This window comes from Schistocerca serialis, chromosome 12 (genome assembly GCF_023864345.2).
Source record: "Schistocerca serialis cubense isolate TAMUIC-IGC-003099 chromosome 12, iqSchSeri2.2, whole genome shotgun sequence".
NCBI lineage: Eukaryota > Metazoa > Arthropoda > Insecta > Orthoptera > Acrididae > Schistocerca > Schistocerca serialis.
The window spans coordinates 81,399,592-81,419,935 of NC_064649.1; the positions used below are offsets into that span (position 1 = coordinate 81,399,592).

General features: G+C 43.8%; 1 protein-coding gene and 1 long non-coding RNA gene across 2 annotated transcripts in view; both read left to right on the plus strand.

Moving 5' to 3' along the window:
• LOC126428228 (uncharacterized) overlaps positions 1 to 20,344 on the plus strand; it is a 405,107-nt gene that overhangs the window by 303,439 nt on the left and 81,324 nt on the right. The gene's annotated exons all lie outside the window — the stretch shown is intronic.
• The window catches only part of LOC126428227 (alkylglycerol monooxygenase-like), a 213,019-nt gene that overhangs the window by 111,351 nt on the left and 81,324 nt on the right, over positions 1 to 20,344 (plus strand). Inside the window, exon 2 of the mRNA XM_050090144.1 lies at positions 5,770 to 5,897. Coding sequence (XP_049946101.1) covers positions 5,770 to 5,897 — 128 coding nt within the window. The remainder of the gene's footprint in view (positions 1 to 5,769; positions 5,898 to 20,344) is intronic.

Consider the following 20,344-nt stretch of genomic DNA (forward strand, 5'->3'; position numbering starts at 1 on the left):
GCGTTAGTAATTTATTTGTACAAAAGAAATAGGTGTACTGTGACCTTTAGGAGGGGAGTGTGAGAGGAGGGGAGGGGAGGGGAGGGGGGGAAGAATTTAAGGGAGGCGTATTTTTCAAACAGTCTTAAAACGTTTTTAACGCTTTTCAGAGCATTTAGAAGTATTAATATGACATTTGTACCGGTAAAAAAAATATATTTCTATCGAACCACATCTCTGCACTTCTTTCCATCAGAGGTACCGGTAAGAAGAGAAGAAAATCAGAACTGCAGATTTTGAGAAATGGAACGATAGAACGTTTTTACCAGTACAAATGTTCTGAAATGCGTTAAAAACTTTTTAAGAAATCTACATTTCATAAACACCCCTGTTTCCCCCCCCCTCCAGAAGGTCTAAGCACAGGTCCTTTTCTCCACAAATAAAGCATTTTATACAGGGTATTCAGAAATTCCCGTTACAAACTTTAACTGTCAGATCTCTGGAGACTTTCTGCAAGCGCCTATGAATATTTCCGAAACTGTGGTTTCCGCCAAAAGGAACTCAATGACAGCTCTCTGCTAGGGACGCGCCCCCGTTACAGATCTCATTTTGAAGGCTACGTATAACAATGCCACCTAGCGCAACTTCATGAAAAATTGGTTGAGAAAGAAGTGTTGCTTTACTTGCTGAACACCCATCGTGTCTTCTTGGCAGCAGAATCGTTCTGGAGTCAGCTGCCAATACCGGTTCTCTAAATTTCCTAAATACTGCTTCGCGATAAGAACTTCGCCTTCCCACGAGGCATTCCTTACTGAGTTCACGGAGCATTTCTGTAATACTCCTACGTTGACTGAACGAATGAGTGACAAATGTAGCAGCATGCCTCTGAAATACTTCGATGTCTTCCTTTAATCCGACGTCATAGAGATCCCAAACAGCAATAAAATTACCCAGTTGCGAATTAGTTAAAAATTACAATACGCTCACTCACTGCCCAGCGTCCTAGTGGAATATTGGATGCAACTTGTTACTATATACATGGCATGGCCTGTGCTCGTGAAGTGTTCGGTGTCAACAGAAGTACAGTCTCGGACCGCGCGACAGCTACGGTCCCAGGTTCGAATCCTGCCTCGGGCATGGATTTGTGTGATGTCCTTAGGTTAGTTAGGTTTAAGTAGTTCTAAGTTCTAGCGGACTGATGACCTCAACAGTTAAGTCCCATAGTGCTCAGAGCCATTTTAACCATTTTTTTGTCAACAGAAGCAGACGATATGAAGGTGGTGGTGATCGATAGCAATAAAATAATTTTGATAAGCCATGAATTGGCACCGTAGCTATGCGTCACTGCACCAGGGCTATGAGTTTCAATCAAATACTAGCCCACCCTCAGGCATAATAAAAGACGTGAGAATCATTATTTGTATCTCCATGAATGTCACACACGGTGGACAAAATACACTCCTGGAAATGGAAAAAAGAACACATTGACACCGGTGTGTCAGACCCACCATACTTGCTCCGGACACTGCGAGAGGGCTGTACAAGCAATGATCACACGCACGGCACAGCGGACACACCAGGAACCGCGGTGTTGGCCGTCGAATGGCGCTAGCTGCGCAGCATTTGTGCACCGCCGCCGCCAGTGTCAGCCAGTTTGCCGTGGCATACGGAGCTCCATCGCAGTCTTTAACACTGGTAGCATGCCGCGACAGCGTGGACGTGAACCGTATGTGCAGTTGACGGACTTTGAGCGAGGGCGTATAGTGGGCATGCGGGAGGCCGGGTGGACGTACCGCCGAATTGCTCAACACGTGGGGCGTGAGGTCTCCACAGTACATCGATGTTGTCGCCAGTGGTCGGCGGAAGGTGCACGTGCCCGTCGACCTGGGACCGGACCGCAGCGACGCACGGATGCACGCCAAGACCGTAGGATCCTACGCAGTGCCGTAGGGGACCGCACCGCCACTTCCCAGCAAATTAGGGACACTGTTGCTCCTGGGGTATCGGCGAGGACCATTCGCAACCGTCTCCATGAAGCTGGGCTACGGTCCCGCACACCGTTAGGCCGTCTTCCGCTCACGCCCCAACATCGTGCAGCCCGCCTCCAGTGGTGTAGCGACAGGCGTGAATGGAGGGACGAATGGAGACGTGTCGTCTTCAGCGATGAGAGTCGCTTCTGCCTTGGTGCCAATGATGGTCGTATGCGTGTTTGGCGCCGTGCAGGTGAGCGCCACAATCAGGACTGCATACGACCGAGGCACACAGGGCCAACACCCGGCATCATGGTGTGGGGAGCGATCTCCTACACTGGCCGTACACCACTGGTGATCGTCGAGGGGACACTGAATAGTGCACGGTACATCCAAACCGTCATCGAACCCATCGTTCTACCATTCCTAGACCGGCAAGGGAACTTGCTGTTCCAACAGGACAATGCACGTCCGCATATATCCCGTGCCACCCAACGTGCTCTAGAAGGTGTACGTCAACTACCCTGGCCAGCAAGATCTCCGGATCTGTCCCCCATTGAGCATGTTTGGGACTGGATGAAGCGTCGTCTCACGCGGTCTGCACGTCCAGCACGAACGCTGGTCCAACTGAGGCGCCAGGTGGAAATGGCATGGCAAGCCGTTCCACAGGACTACATCCAGCATCTCTACGATCGTCTCCATGGGAGAATAGCAGCATGCATTGCTGCGAAAGGTGGATATACACTGTACTAGTGCCGACATTGTGCATGCTCTGTTGCCTGTGTCTATGTGCCTGTGGTTCTGTCAGTGTGATCATGTGACGTATCTGACCCCAGGAATGTGTCAATAACGTTTCCCCTTCCTGGGACAATGAATTCACGGTGTTCTTATTTCAATTTCCAGGATTGTAGAACTGGGCCATAAAACGTAACCTGCACGTTAAGGTAAACAGCCAACTTACATCGTCTGCCTCGTTCAGTTTGATTTCTTCCACCGTGTACATTACTTACATCACAATTTCCGAACTCCATCCGTTACCCAATTGGCTCAGCGGCTTAGTCATGGAAAGGATCTATATAAACGCACTTCCACGTGGTTTTAGTAAGGTGCAGCTACTCTGGAGGTCCAGAGTGGGTTCGAATCATCGTATGGCAGAGAAACTTGGTAGGTATGCTCAAGTTTTGTTGCGGAACAGATCTATAATGGAAAGAAAATTCAGTTCCACTTTTGGCCACCAGGCGCCAGTCTGGCGTTGTACACCATCTCGTCGACGTCTCCAGCGCTCATATTGAACAAATTATGTAAGCGGCAGTTTAATAATAAAATCAACATGATGACTTTCTCAGTTGTTTGACCTGTGCTGCCCGCGTACCATCCCTGATCCATTACATATGGAAACATTTCTACACGTCTTTCTTACATTCACAGCTCCAGCTATGCATTTGGTGGCCGAAATTCAACAAATGTTTCTCCAGCGTAAATCGGTTTTTCACTAACGCAATTTCCTTGCAAAATGATTTAGATAAGATATCTGTATGGTGCGAAAAGCGGCAGTTTGCACTGAATAAGGAAAAGTGTGAAGTCATTCACATGAATACTAAAAGAAATCAGGTAAATTTAGATTACGCGATAAGTCACACAAATCTGAAGGCTGTAAATCCAACTAAATACTTAGGGATTACAATTACAAATAACCTAAATTGGAACGACCACATAGATAATATTGTGGGTAGAGCAAACCAAAGACTACGATTCATTGGCACAACACTCAGAAGGTGCAACAGGCCTACTAAAGAGATTGCTTACACCACGCTTGTCCACCCTATTCTGGAGTCTTGTTGTGCGGTGTGAGATCCGCATCAGGGGGACTGACGGATGACATCGAAAAAGTACAAAGAAGGGCAGCTCGTTTCGTATTATCGCGGAATAGGGGACATAGTGACCCAGACATGATACGTGAACTGGAGTTGCAATCATTAAAACAAAGGCGTTTTTCGTTGCGACGGGATGTTATCATGAAATTTCAATCACCAGTTTTCTCCTCGGATTGCGAAAACATTCTGTTGGCACCCACCTACATGGGAGAAATGATCATCACGATAGAATAAGAGAAATCGGGGCTCTCACAGAAAAATTTAAGTGCTCGTTTTTCCCGCGTGCCGTTCGAGAGTGGAACGGTAGAGAGACAGCTTGAAGGTGGTTCATCGAAACCTCTGCCAGGCACTTTATTGTGAATAGCAGAGTAATCGCGTGGATGTAGAAGTAACGCAGTAGAATACGTACCAAGTTTCGTTCCCGTACGATGTTTACCGCCCACATTGGACCTCTGTGAGTGGCTGCACTTTAGTTGCAACCACTCGGTATCAGTCTGCACGAGAAGGTACACAATTTTTACTCCAGGCAACACGTCGATCTGTTGTAGAATTTTAGAACATGTTTTTTGCTCGCGTATCATGTCGTTTTTGGAAACCCAGAACCTACTCTGTAGGAGTCAACATGGATTCCGGAAACAGCGATCGTGTGAGACCCAACTCGCTTTATTTGTTCATGAGACCCAGAAAATATTAGATACAGGCTCCCAGGTAGATGCTATTTTCCTTGACTTCCGGAAGGCGTTCGATACAGTTCCACACTGTCGCCTGATAAACAGAGTAAGAGCCTACGGAATATCAGACCAGCTGTGTGGCTGGATTGAAGAGTTTTTAGCAAACAGAACACAGCATGTTGTTATCAATGGAGAGACGTCTAAAGACGTTAAAGTAACCTCTGGCGTACCACAGGGGAGTGTTATGGGACCACTGCTATTCACAATATATATATATATATATATATATATATATATATATATATATATATATATAAATGACCTAGTAGTTAGTGTCGGAAGTTCCATGCGGCTTTTCGCGGATGATGCTATAGTATACAGAAAAGTTGCAGCATTAGAAAATTGTAGCAGAATGCAGGAAGATCTGCAGCAGATAGGGACTTGGTGCAGGGAGTGGCAACAGACCCTTAACATAGACAAATGTAATGTATTGCGAATACATAGAAAGAAGGATCCTTTATTGTATGATTATATGATAGCGGAACAAACACTGGTAGCAGTTACTTCTGTAAAATATCTGTGAGTATGCGTGCGGAACGAATTGAAGTGGAATGATCATATAAAATTAATTGTTGGTAAGGCGGGTGCCAGGTTGAGATTCATTGGGAGAGTCGTTAGAAAATGTAGTCCATCAACAAAGGAGGTGGCCTACACAACACTCGTTCCACCTATACTTGAGTATTGCTCATCAGTGTGGGATCCGTACCAGATCGGGTTGACGGAAGAGATAGAGAAGATCCAAAGAAGAGCGGTGCGTTTCGTCACAGGGTAATTTGGTAACCGTGATAGCGTTACGCAGATGTTTAGCAAACTCAAGTGGCAGACTCTGCAAGAGAGACGCTCTGCATCGCGGTGTAGCTTGCTCGCCAGGTTTCGAGAGGGTGCGTTTCTGGATGAGGTATCGAATATATTGCTTCCCCCTACTTATACCTCCCGAGGAGATCACGAATGTAAAATTAGAGAGATTCGAGCGCGCACGGAGGATTTCCGGCAGCCGTTCTTCCCACGAACCATACGCGACTGGAACCGGAAAGGGAGGTAATGACAGTGGTACGTAAAGTGCCCTCCGCCACACACCGTTGGGTGGCTTGCGGAGTATAAATGTAGATGTAGATGTTAAGAGAGCGATGTGACTAAGAGCTGCCGTGCCAGTGTGTGATTGTTTGGAGCGGGCGCAGTGGAGTGACGGGCGTGTTGCGTGGTGCTGTGTTGCAGGCGTGGCCGTACTTCGTGGCGTTCATGCTGCTGGAGAACCTGCTGCTGTGGCTGGAGGGGCGGCCAACGGCGCGGCTCAACGACAGCCTCACCTCCATCTCGCACGGCCTCTTCCAGGAGTGTGGCAGGTCAGCTCCCACACTTCACTAGCCTTCCCATCGTGGCAAGCGCATGTGTTGTCTGCTTACAAGGGAACTTCACAGTCTGTCGTCCTCGAAGTTCTTCTTACTTACATACAATCTCGATGCTAGAATCAGATTTTCACTCTGCAGCGGAGTGTGCGGTGATATGAACCGGGGCGTCAGTCGTGCTTGGGTAGCTCAGTTGGTACAGCACTTGGTCGCGAAAGGCAAAGGTCCCGAGTTCGAGTCTCGGTCTGGCACACCGTTTTAATCTGCCAGGAAGTTTCAATCTCGATGCTGCTAGGATCGTATAGTTTCGTATACTCAATTTGAATGTGTAACTGAAAAACATCTCTGGAAAAGACGACGTATTTCTCTCGGAAGCAAAGGGTTAGATTACGGCATGTATCAAAGTCTACAAGTAGTTTTTTACTCGGTCAGTTTCCTAAAGCAGTACGTCGCAGTTCTCAAAAAAAACGAACCTTCGAAGATTAGATTTCTAAGTCCTCTTAAGTATAAAACTATGTTTGTTCGCATATTCCGCAGTAGGTAAGTGCGTATCGTAATAATGTGGTTAATCGTGACGCCTAACAAAACTCTACCATCTGGTGAGCAAGATATATGAAACACGCGAAATACCCTCAGACTTCAAGAAGAACATAATAATTCCAATCCCAAAGAAAGCAGGTGTTGACAGATGTGAAAATTACCGAGCTATCAGTTTAATAAGCCACAGCAGCAAAATACATACACGACTTCTTTACAGACGAATGGAAAAACTGGTAGAAGACGACCTCGGGAAAGATCAGTTTGGATTCCGTAGAAATGGTGGAACACGGGAGGCAATACTGACCCTACAACTTATCTTAGAAAATAGATTAAGTATTTTTAGACCTAGAGAAAGCTTTTGACAATGTTGACTGGAATACTCTCTTTCAAATTCTGAAAGTGGCAGGGGTCAAATACAGTGAGCGAAAGGCTATTTACAATTTCTACAGAAAGCAGATGGCAGTTATAAGAGTCGAGGGACATGAAATGGAAGCAGTGGTTGGGAAGGGAATGAGACAGGGTTGTAGCCTCTCCCCGATGTTATTCAATCTGTATAATGAGCAAGCAATAAAGGAAACAAAAGAAAAATTCGGAGTAGGAATTAAAATCCATGGAGAAGAAATCAAAACTTTGAGGTTCGCCGATGACATTCTAATTCTGTCAGAGACAGCAAAGGACTTGGAAGAGCAGTTGAACGGAATGGACAGTGTCTTGAAAGGAAGATATAAAATGAACATCAACAAAAGCAAAACACGGATAATGGAATGTAGACGAATTAAGTCGTGTGATGCTGAGGGAATTGGATTAGGAAATGAGACGCTTGAAATAGTAAAGGAGTTTTGCTATTTGGGGAGCAAAATAACCGACGACGGCAGAAGTAGAGAGAATATAAAATGTAGACTGGCAATGGCAAGGAAAGCGTTTCTGAAGAAGAGAAATTTGTTAAAACCGAGCATAGATTTAAGTGTCAGGAAGTCTTTTCTGAAATTATTTGTATGGAGTGTGGCCATGTACGGAAGTGAAACATGAACGATAGATAGTTTCGACAAGAGAAAAGAAGCTTTTGAAATGTGGTGCTACAGAAAAATGCTGAAGATTAGATGGGCAGATCACATAACTAATGAGGAGGTATTGAATAGAATTGAAGAGAAGAGAAATTTGTGGCACAATTTGACCAGAAGAAGGGATCTGTTGGTAGGGCATATTCTGAGGCATCAAGGTATCACTTATTTAATATTGGACGGCAGCGTGGAGGGTACAAATCGTAGAGCAAGACCAAGAGATGAATACACTAAGCAGATTCAGAAGGATGTAGACTGCAGTAGGTACTGGGAGATGAAGCAGCTTGCACAGGATAGAGTAGCATGGAGAGCTGCATCAAACCAGTCTCAGGACTGAAGACCACAACAACAACAAAGTAGTTCTTTACTCGGTCAGTTTCCTAAATTCGTAAAACAGGAAATTAACCGTAATGTAATCTCTTGAAATATTTTATCAATCAATTTTTTTCGTTGTATTTTTAATTTTGTTCCGTTGAGGTAGGGAATATTTTAAAAAATACCAACGAATGAGGGATTAAAAATATGTTTCATTTAATGGAAAGTTAATCGATATTTCCCATATTTTGATGAGTACATTCCGACGGATGATGCATGTTATAGAAACAATCAAACCATTTGTACTTTCGACACCACGAACATTGTACGAATGCGCATTCATTTTCGTCGCAATCACGTCTGTATTCTCTCAAGCCCGCAGGAAACGCCACTCCATTGACGTTATGGAATACTGTTAAAATAAAAAAAAACGCAAAAGATTGAAACAAAATTTGACATTCAATGTGTAATTTTGATTTATAGAGGCTTGTAATTCTTTTTAATCGATTCCTTGCGGAATTTTCATGATTAAATTTAAATTGAAACAGGTATTTGAAAAAAAAAGGAAACAAAAGTAGCATAGACGGGTCTCGAACCAGGGTCGCCTGGACGGGAGTCTCGCTCGCTTGACAATTGGCTACCCGCTGCCTTGCCACAACAGTGAAACGTTTCTGTATATAAAGAGCTGCCCAAACCTTAACAGGCAATATTTCAAAAATGAGGCCACATTGGCACTTACAATTTTAGGGTGTGACAGGTGCCTACCCACACTATAAGCAGGCGAAGTGGGAGCTCATAACTAGATGCACCTCCCAGGTCGCCTCGTCAGTATTTCTGCAGGAGATTTTGGAGTCCATGCTCTGTCTAGTTATTGCACAATGCCGGGCAAAAGCAGCTCGGATACGATATTAGGATGTATCCCATGACTTTTATCACCTGAATGCAATTCCACTACAATGCATTCTCCTTGTTTTAATTCTGTTGATGATGGTCTTAAAACCCTTTTCGGGCACTATTCATTTTATTGAACTGTTCTTCCCCGTCTTGTGCTCCGCCTGAGACAGTTACAATGTCTTTGACAAACCCCAATATTTTGCCGGCCGCGGTGACGTTCGAATCCTGCCTCGGGCATGGATGTGTGTGATGTCCTTAGGTTGGTTAGGTTTAAGTAGTTCTAAGTATAGGGGACTGACTACCTCAGCTGTTAAGTCACATAGTGCTTAGAGCCAAACCCCAATATTTTCATTTCTTCTCCCTGATCTTAATTGCCCCTCCAGATTTGTTTTCAGTTTACGTAGCGAGGCACATAACTCTTCCACACCTGCCCACAAAGCGTGCAACATAACGCAACATAACGCTGTCACTGTTCTATGTGGGCGATATACGTGTGTGGCACTCCGCTGGTGTCCTGCGACCTTTAAAAACTAGAACACTACGCACCCTCTTCGGCGTCTACCATAACGGGCCGTTGTGCTAGCTATCTGGTCCGATCCGTTGCGTAACGCCTAGACAACCTACTTTACACTGCTGGCCACTAAAGTTGCAACCGCGACCACGATATCGAATAACCAAATTTTCTTATTCTGCATGGACCGTGTTTGTTTGGGGGAAGAGACCAAACACCGAGGTCATCGGTCTCATCGGATTAGGGAAGGACAGGGAAGGAATTCGGCCATACCCTTTCAAAAATGTTTCAAATGGCTATGAGCACTATGGGACTTAACATCTGAGATCATCAGTCCCCTAGAACTTACAACTACTTATACCTAACTAACCTAAGAACTTCACACACATCCATGCCCAGGGCAGGATTCGAACCTGCGACTGTAGCGCCTAGAACCGACAGGCCACTTCGGCCAGCGTGCCCTTTCAAAGGAACCATCCCAGCATTCGCCTGTAGCGATTTAGGGAAATCACGGAAAACCTAAATCAGGATATCCGGACGCGAGATTGAAACATCGTCCTCCCGAATGCGGGTCATGTGTGCTAACCACTGCGCCACCTCGCTCGGTAAAACTATTGAACATCATTTGTTATCAAGTTCTCTTTAAAACAATTTATTAATCAACATTACAAGGCTCAACTAAACGGACACATTAAAGATTAAACTTGAGCTTTCACCCTCAAAAAAAGTCATTAAATGTGAAACACCAGAAGTGTAAGAATTTAGATATTAATTTTTTAGAAAAATACGAATCCTGAAAAAAAGCACTCCATCTTCAGGCCAAGAGTGGCTTACCGGGACCATCCGACCGCCGGGTCATCCTCAGTTGAGGATGCGGATAGGAGGGGCGTGGGGTCAGCACACCGCTCTCCAGGTCGTTTTGATGGTATTCTTGACCGAAGCCGCTACTATTCTGTCGAGTAGCTCCTCAATTGGCATCACGAGGCTGAGTGCACCCCGAAAAATGGCAACAGCGCATGGCGGCCTGGATGGTCACCCATCCAAGTGCCGGCCACGCCCGACAGCGCTTAACTTCGGTGATCTCACGGGAATCGGTGTATCCACTGCGGCAAGGACGTTGCCACAATTCCTGAAAACATTAAATATTAATAATTTACATTGAAAGTCGTGCCGAGGCACACCATAACCTGAAAATTACAATAAAATAACAGAGCGGCTCCAAGTCAGGCCAAGGCACAAATCGGCAGGCGAGCCAACAGACCCGAGAGGATAGGATAGGCGATGCGCTGGAACATACACAGCAAAGTTTGTAATATTGCTACATTAATTTGGTATGATGAAAGCGGTACTGACTGACAATAAAACCGGGTTAAAAGCTGTGATCTGTCTGGGGACGTTAACCGTGGATTACTGGGCAACTGTTTCATCAGATATTTAGTCTAGGTTTACCAAGCAGACTAACATTAATGATAATCTTTTAATAGTCATACAAAACCGGTAATATATATATATATATATATATATATATATATATATATATATATATATATAAAAGAGAATTTAAATAAAAAGAAAGAAATCAGTTTATATTTGGAAATTTATTTTAAGATTGTTCATTGAAATTTCAGCATATTATACGTGAGTTATAACTGAGCTGGTGCCTTATTTACGATTGAAAAATGTGAGATTGTAATCTTACGGAACACATAAAATATGGAGCCAAGATTGGGAGACTGCATACGACACTGCATTCATAAAATAACTCACGAAGAACATTGAAACATAAGCAAGAAGAAATTAACCACAACCAACAGATTCAGTTTTTACCCAAAGAAATTACGTTCATACCACAATCCTGTCCGTCATGTAATTACCACACACTGGTATACTAAATTCATATTAACTCTTTGTGAAGTCTTCGCAAAAAGAATAGCTGAGGGCTACTTTGATGATTACACCACATGCTCCACGTGGTCAACTTGGTTTACACAAAGCGTACAACTCCACAATAATTTTGATAATTAAAATACATTAGATCGAAAAGCAATTGACAAAAGCAAAACCTTGAACTGGTTACTAACGTCTTACTATTAACCTGATGGGTCAAACAGTTATATAAGCACGTGGTACTGGTCTCGCAAAGTACACTCCACGTGGGTTGAACATAAAGAAAAGCATAAAGAAAAGTTGTTATATTGTAAAATATTGTCAAGACGAGACGTTATAATCACACAAGCATTCACATTTAAGATTGATGAACTTAGTTAGAGTTACTGATCAACACGTGGTTCCACTTTACTCGCAAAGTAATGACAAAGCAACTACCCCAAAATAATCTGAACTTCACACAAGAATTACACTACGCTGCAATTTAAGATAACCTTAGATATTTTAGAGCTAAACCCGAGATAAAGATGATTAAATTTTCAGTTAGGCTGAACTTAACAAATCCATTGTCCTATGGACTTAGCAGACACGCGCTTAGCCGGAGATCTTACCACTTCAGACGCTCGCCACCGCCAGACTGCCACTGCCTACTGCCGAGCGTGTTTCCTGAGGGTGGCTCACAAAGACAAACGGAAGTGGCCAGAGGGGCAGCTTCCTATACCAACATGACAACGGACGGACAGAACCATACTAAGGATAGAAACCCTTTGCTTTTAGGAAGCGTAGCTACCTGTTCCGACGTTGGTCCTACTGTTCTCTAGCAGACAGCCTTGTCTGCTACCCTCAAGCATGCAACTACAAACACATTTGATCATTCATCCTCTCACACAGAAGGGAAGGGGGATGACAGTATCTTATCATATACAGTATATAACAGAAAGCGGATGTAGGTTCCGTATGAGACTGTGTGACATGAATTACATATAAACTGTGTTTTAAAGTGTAGTAGTGTGGCAGATCGTTCTTGTTTACGTGTAAAAGTAACACGTTCCACTACTCAGTCTTCTCCCAGATAGTCAGAAACGCCACAGTAAATTTAGAAGAGGAATTTATTCCATAAATGACAACAGATTTAAGAAATCAAACATGAAAGGAATCCAACAGAGACCTTTCAAGTTCTCTTAAGCAGACCAGAGCCCCTGCTCTGGCTCTAAATGAAGACGACCATTGCGGACGTGCCAGGAACCATCGAACGGAGACGACGCACTGGGCGCATACATGGCCAAAACTGCGCATTCGAGCAGCTCACATGAGCGCAACTGCTGTAATTAGTGTGCTAAACTACCTTCTGTGTAAATCAACAAAAGCATCAGAAACTGCCGTCAGCAATCATACGCACTGTAACTAAATACATTTGTTTACTGAATTCTACCTCCCGTATTAATTTGAACGAGTAGTTTCGGAACCGACAATGTAGAGACCATTGACAGTGAAAGTATGTTTATCTGTGTTACTATAAGGTAGCCGGCCGGAGTGGCCGAGCGGTTCTAGGCGCTTCAGTCTGGAACAGCGCGACCGCTACGGTCGCAGGTCCGAATCCTGCCTCGGGCATGGATGTGTGTGCTGTCCTTAGGTTAGTTAGGTTTAAGTAGTTCTAAGTTCTAGGGCACTGATGACCTCAGATGTTAAGTCCCATAGTGCTCAGAGCAATTTTGAACTGTAAGGTAAATTTGACTTTGTACTACTGCTTTTAATAGTGTTACGGAAGGTATATAGTTGTGACACAAAACTTAAATTTTAGGCCCATTTTTCCTTGATGTTTACCACTCTCAACTTTTTTAGGCATTATGAGTTCACGCAAGTTTCGAGATGGGGGACTTTGTCTAGGAAAATGCGAATCCATTCAAGTATATCGTTTGCAATGATGAGTGGTTGGAAAGTATATGTCCCAGTGCAACTAATTGTTCACTTTTGCCGACAGCTGTGGCCGAGCGGTTCTAGACGCTTCAGTCTGGAACCGCGCGACCGCTACGGTCGCGGGTTCCAATCCTGCCTCGGGCATGGATGTGTGTGATGTCCTTAGGTTCGTTAGGTTTAAGTAGTTCTAACAAGGGGAGGACGCGACGTTTGGAACGCGGATTTACTGCAAACTTCGTACACTCGTTGTACTCCACGAGGACAACAAAATGTGTAATCAAGTAGCGCGTACTTCTCAACCGTTATTGAGAAAATCGCAAGATAATTTCTGTCGTCAGATGTATACCTGTGCGTGGCCATTTTTACGATGAAGCGCCGGCGGCCGAGTGGTTAGCGTTCAAGCCTCTCCTGGGATCTTGACGGTATCGATTGGACTCTAGACGGCTGGAAATCCGTAGCCTGGTCAGCTCCCGTATTAATTTGAACGAGTAAAAAGAATCATCCGAAAAATCGATCCGAGAGCTAGCCGAACAAATAGACGAAAAACTAATCCAGCAGACAAATAAAGTCGACAAGTCGATGCAGAGAGTGTCCGATGACTTCAGTCGGTAGGAGCTGACGGTAGGGTTCGGTGTGGCGCAGACACCACGAAGTTACGGACCCAGGTTCTAAAAATGGTTCAAATGGCTGAGCACTATGGGACGTAACATCTGAGGTCATCAGTCCCCTAGAACTTAGAACTACTGAAACCTAACTAACCTAAGGACATCACACACATCCATGCCTGAGGCAGGATTCGAACCTGCGACCGTAGCAGTCGCGCGGTTCAATACTGAAGTGCCTAGAACCGCTCGGCCACACCGGCCGGCTAGACCCAGGTTCTCGAAAACACACTGTGCAAATTGGTGGTGCCTCCATAGTGGTGTTGGGTGTATTTACGTGGACTTGACTGGGTGCTCTGGTAAAATTGATCACTGACTGGGAATTGTTACGTTCGGGTACTCGGAGACCATTTGTTCCCAAGCAACGATGTAAATTTTATGGATGACGGTGTGCCATGTCACCGGGCGACAGTTTTTTTGCGACTGATTTGAAGAACGTTCTGGTCAGTTCGAGCGAATGATTTAGCCACACCGATCGCCCGACATGAATCCCACCGAACATTTATGGGACATTATCGAAAGGTCAGTTCGTGCAAAAAATCCTGCATCGGCAATACTTTAGCAATTGTGGATAGCTATAGCGGCAAAATGACTCAGTAGTTCTCAATAGTTCCAACAACTTGTTCAGTCTATGCCACGTCGAGTTGTTACACTACGGCGGGCAAAAGATGATCCGACACGATATTAGAAGATATCCCATGCCTTTTGTCTCCTCATTGTAGTAGTAGCTGTAGAGTCTAGCTCCGTCGTGAGGTCGTCTGGTGAAAGTGGTCTTCACACAAGGGCGCGTCATTAGCGGTCCCCAGAGACCTCCACCGCCAGAGGCAAAACAGAACGGAGGGCAGGGAATGTTGATGCCGCCCGCTGCAGGCTGCTTCGGAACTGTGCGGGGCCTCCTACCTAGAGTTGTAAAACTACCGTAGGCTGCTGTAGCCTAAGGCAGTTTTCCTACTAGCTTTCGTCAGCTAACGCTACACCCGTGTTACTTGTAAGTTAGATGTGTTGCATACCTATCAGGCGTTACCTCGCAATGATTGCTTTCTTTATTTATGCGGTCAGTGCCTTATTAGATGCCCCTAAAAGCCGGAAGTGGTGAATCATCTAGAAACTGAGTATTTATAACCTGAAGATTTTATTCGAAAATTATTGATTCGCTACGGTCGCAGGTTCGAATCCTGCCTCAGGCATGGATGTGTATGATGTCCTTAGGTTAGTTAGGTTTAAGTAGTTCTAAGTTCTAGGGGACTGGCCGGCCGGAGTAGCCGAGCGGTTAAAGGCGCTACAGTCTGGAACCGCACGACCGCTACGGTCGCAGGTTCCAATCCTGCCTCGGGCATGGATGTGTGTGATGTCCTTAGGTTAGTTAGGTTTAAGTAGTTGTAAGTTCTAGGGGACTTATGACCACAGCAGTTGTGTCCCATAGTGCTCGGAGCCATTTGAACCATTTTTCTAGGGGACTGACGACCTCAGATGTTACGTCCAATAGTGCTCAGAGCCATTGAACCATTTGAAGTGTTGATTTGTAACGTGAAACACAGGGCTGTTGTAGTAAAAATAAAGAAAATAATACAGATTCATCATACAGCGTCAGACGACGCAATTTCCTCGGCAGAAGGGTAAAATAAAAAAACCACAAGGCAAAAATATATAAAACATCGCTTCCATACTTCGTCGTTCTTAAATAAAACATGTTTCTGTTAATCGTAGGCAACTTTCGCATTTATGACTAATAAGAAACTATAGTCTTTGATCAAGAAGAATAATGTTCTATTGCATGCAAAAAAGTAAGAATACATATAATGCTTGTGAATGTAAAATGTACTTGCATCAAAAGTAATTTCTTTGGTTACATAAGAGCACAGAATTTTCCCGATCAACTAATTATCATCACTCACAAAATTCTGTTTATATTCTGTAAGGATAGAAAGTATACAATGGACTAACACTGATTGATGTGCGGTTCTCTTTATATGTAAAAAACGAAAAGAGAAGGAAGTTATATGGGCCCATTTTGTCCTTTAAACATTGATGTATGTTTCTTTCCCAATCCTGCCGGCAATCCCACCAGTTACTACGTCATTTACGTAGTGTACCAAAACTACTGAGCTGTAGTTTTAAGCCGGCCAAGGTGGCCGAGCGGTTCTAGGCGCTACAGTCTGGAACCGCGCGACCGCTACGATCACAGGTTCGAACCCTGCCTCGGGCATGGATGTGTGTGATGTCCTTAGGTTAGTTAGGTTTAAGTAGTTCTAAGTTCTAGGGGACTGATGACATCAGATGGTAAGTCCCATAGTGCTCAGAGCCATTTGAACCATTTTTTGTAATTTTAATAGAGCGCAACTCTACTCCTACCGGATCATAGTCTGTCGCGCCGTTTTCAGGAATCCACCGCTTTCCACATTCAAACGTCAACACTAAGCACGTGACAGGTAATTCTTCGCTCCCTTCACACTAGGATCTCTTTATTGTTACAAGCTCAATTTACACTTATTCAGAATTTCTCTTGATGAGGTACTTACGCCGTTTAAATTTGTTCGTGTTACATGCAATTGGCACAGGTACCCCACAGTATTATCTACAAAACAGCTCCTTAATTCGAAACAGATGTCTTTTCTTTCAGTCTGTTAGGACAAATGTATTGTTCTCAGATTTAAGGTTTTGGTCAGCGGTGACCATCTCCAAACCTACAAGGTGCAACAATATAGTTGTGAGACTGATTTTCTTTGCAAGATGTGGCAACCCTGCAGGCTTGCGTATGCACAATATCTCTGACCTTGGTCTATAAGCTTCTTCTAGTCCAAGCAGATCACAATATAGTAGTGATGAAGAGTAGGCTGAAGTTCAAGACATTAGTCAGGAAGAATCAATACGCAAAGACGTGGGATACAGAAGTACTAAGGAATGACGAGATACGTTTGAAGTTCTCTAACGCTATAGATACAGCAATAAGGAATATCGCAGTAGGCAGTACAGTTGAAGAGGAATGGACATCTCTAAAAAGGACCATCACAGAAGTTGGGAAGGAAAACATAGGTACAAAGAAGGTAGCTGCGAAGAAACCATGGGTAACAGAAGAAATACTTCAGTTGATTGATGAAAGGAGGAAGTATAAACATGTTCCGGGAAACTCTGGAATACAGAAATACAAGTCGCTGAGGAATGAAATAAATAGGAAGAGTAGGGAAGATAAGACGAAATGGCTGCAGGAAAAATGTGAAGACATCGAAAAAGATATGATTGTCGGAAGGACAGACTCAGCATACAGGAAAGTCAAAACAACCTTTGGTGACATTAAAAGCAACGGTGGTAACATTAAGAGTGCAACGGGAATTCCACTGTTAGATGCAGAGGAGAGAGCAGACAGGTGGAAAGAATACATTGAAAGCCTCTTTGAGGGTGGAGATTTGTCTGATTTGATAGAAGAAGAAACAGGAGTCGATTTAGAAGAGGTAGGGGATCCAGTATTAGAATCGGAATTTAAAAGGGCTTTGGAGGACTTACGGTCAAATAAGGCAGAAGGGATAGATAACATTCCATCAGAATTTCTAAAATCATTGGGGGAAGTGGCAACAAAACGACTATTCACGTTGGTGTATAGAATATATGAGTCTGGCGATATACCATCTGACTTTCGGAAAAGCATCATCCACACAATTCCGAAGACGGCAAGAGCTGACAAGTGCGAGAATTATCGCACAATCAGCTTAACAGCTCATGCATCGTAGCTGCTTACAAGAATAATATACAGAAGAATGGAAAAGAAAATTGAGAATGCGCTAGGTGACGATCAGTTTGGCTTTAGGAAAAGTAAAGGGACGAGAGAGGCAATTCTGACGTTACGGCTAATAATGGAAGCAAGGCTGAAGAAAAATCAAGACACTTTCATAGGATTTGTCGACCTGGAAAAAGCGTTCGACAATATAAAATGGTGCAAGCTGTTCGAGATTCTGAAAAACGTAGGGGTAAGCTATAGCGAGAGACGGGTCATATACAATATGTACAACAACCAAGAGGGAATAATAAGAGTGGACGATCAAGAACGAAGTGCTCGTATTAAGAAGGGTGTAAGACAAGGCTGTAGCCTCTCGCCCCTACTCTTCAATCTGTACATCGAGGAAGCAATGATAGAAATAAAAGAAAGGTTCAGGAGTTGAATTAAAATACAAGGTGAAAGGATATCAATGATACGATTCGCTGATGACATTGCTATCCTGAGTGAAAGTGAAGAAGAATTAAATGATCTGCTGAACGGAATGAACAGTCTAATGAGTACACAGTATGGTTTGAGAGTAAATCGGAGAAAGACGAAGGTAATGAGAAGTAGTAGAAATGAGAACAGCGAGAAACTTAACATCAGGATTGATGGTCACGAAGTCAATGAAGTTAAGGAATTCTGCTACCTAGGCAGTAAAATAACCAATGACGGACGGAGCAAGGAGGACATCAAAAGCAGACTCGCTATGGCAAAAAAGGCATTTCTGGCCAAGAGAAGTCTACCAATATCAAATACCGGCCTTAATTTGAGGAAGAAATTTCTGAGGATGTACGTCTGGAGTACAGCATTGTATGGTAGTGAAACATGGACTGTGGGAAAACTGGAACAGAAGAGAATCGAAGCATTTGAGATGTGGTGCTATAGCCGAATGTTGAAAGTTAGGTGGACTGATAAAGTATGGAATGAGGAGTTTCTACGCAGAACAGGAGAGGAAAGGAATATGTGGGAAACACTGATAAGGAGAAGGGACAGGATGATAGGACATCTGCTAAGACATGAGGGAATGACTTCCATGGTACTAGAGGGAGCTGTAGAGGGCAAAAACTGTAGAGGAAGACAGAGATTGGAATACGTCAAGCAAATAATTGAGGACGTAGGTTGCAATGAAGAGGTTAGCACAGGAAAGGAATTCGTGGCGGACCGCATCAAACCAGTCAGTAGACTGATGACCAAAAAGAAAAAAAAAAAAAAGTCCAAGCAACACATCAATGCAACTGCTCAGTCGTGAGTTATGCTGTAATCAGTTGACACGTGTTTGTGTCTTTCGTCACGGAAATGGAACCGCATAATATTGCGCAACAGTATGCCATTTCTTTTTGTGTTTAATTGGGCGAAAACGCGACGACTACTTCCGGTAAGCTTCAGAAGTCTTTTGGAGAGGAGGTTATGTCAAGAGCTCAAGTTTTTCGTTGGCATAAAATGTTTAGTGAAGGCATAAAAAATGTTGAAGATGCAGACAGCAGTGGATGACCATGTATGCTTGTGTGCTTCTTTGATTCCAAGGGAAATGTTCATTAAGAGTGGGTGCCTCCTGTACAAACAGTTAACCAATATTACTACAAAGAAATTTTAGAACGTAAAAGAGTTCTTTGTGTCTGTGCGAACATTGCTGATAATCGGATTCTGCATCACGATAGTGCGCCATCCTATACTCCTGTCAGTACAACAATTTTAATTTCAGTACTACCACAGCCACCTTATTCACCAGATATCGCTCTGTGTAACTTTTTTCTATTGCCAAGAGTCAAAACGGTAGTCAAGGGACACCATTTTCAAACAACACAAGATGTCCAAAAAGCTGTGACGAGGGTCTTGGAGGATATTACAGAAGATGAGTTCCAGAAATGTTACCATCAATGGCAGAAGCGCTGGAAAAGGTGTGTGCAGTCAGGGGTGAACTACTTTGAAGGAAACAACACTAAACTTGACTAAAACGGTAAGCGACATTTTTTTCACATCCGTCTCATTATTTTATTGTCGCACGTCCTATACAAAAAGGATGGAAAAGTCGATACAACTAACAGACTGTTTAACATCTTAAAACCGATAAATTACGCCGTCGCTTTCACAGTTTTAGAAACCATGCGCTTAAAGTACGTCGAAGGATACCTGTTTTGAAACGCGTGCTAATATAAGGGACACTTACTGACGTCAAAAAATACAGACAGAATCAGCTTACCGTCGTCGCACATGGAGTATGGTGTGAACTAGGGCACAATGGCGAGGTACTGAAACTAATTGGGGAGAAAATAAATAACTTGACTGAAAGTAACGATAAGTTGATGGGACATAACTAGAGGATTCTAAGCATAGCAACTTTCGTATTGTACGATAGTGTGGCTGGTAAAGACTATTGGTAGAGACAAAGATCTGAATACAGAATGCAGGTTCACATGGATGTAGGTTGCAGTACTTAGGCAGAAATGACGAGGTTTGCAGATGATAGAGGAGCGTGGAGAACTGCTTCAAACCAGTCTTCATTTGGAAGACGACTAGAGTAGCTTAACTTATTGTCTTACCGAAATGATGCAATCCATCCAGCGCTGTCGACGATATGATAGTTCAGGTTTCACTCAACAAACATAAATGAATATCGCGCCTATCGAAACCAGTCGCGGATACTAATTAACTTACCTAGCTTTGACCGTTCGGCTTAAGAAATTACCTTGAGCTCAATAAGCCAGCAATTGCGCTCGTTAGCATAACAGGTATTGACTGGGACAAGTTACGACAAATACAGACACTTTCACTGATTTGCTGACTTTTACGGCAGTCGCTTCACAGCCCTGAATTGCCTACCTGTGGTTTTCTCGAAGGTTTCGCCGAGTTCGCCGTCCCTAAACACTCATCCGACTTTACTGTCAGTTAATTTTCTTTGCTCT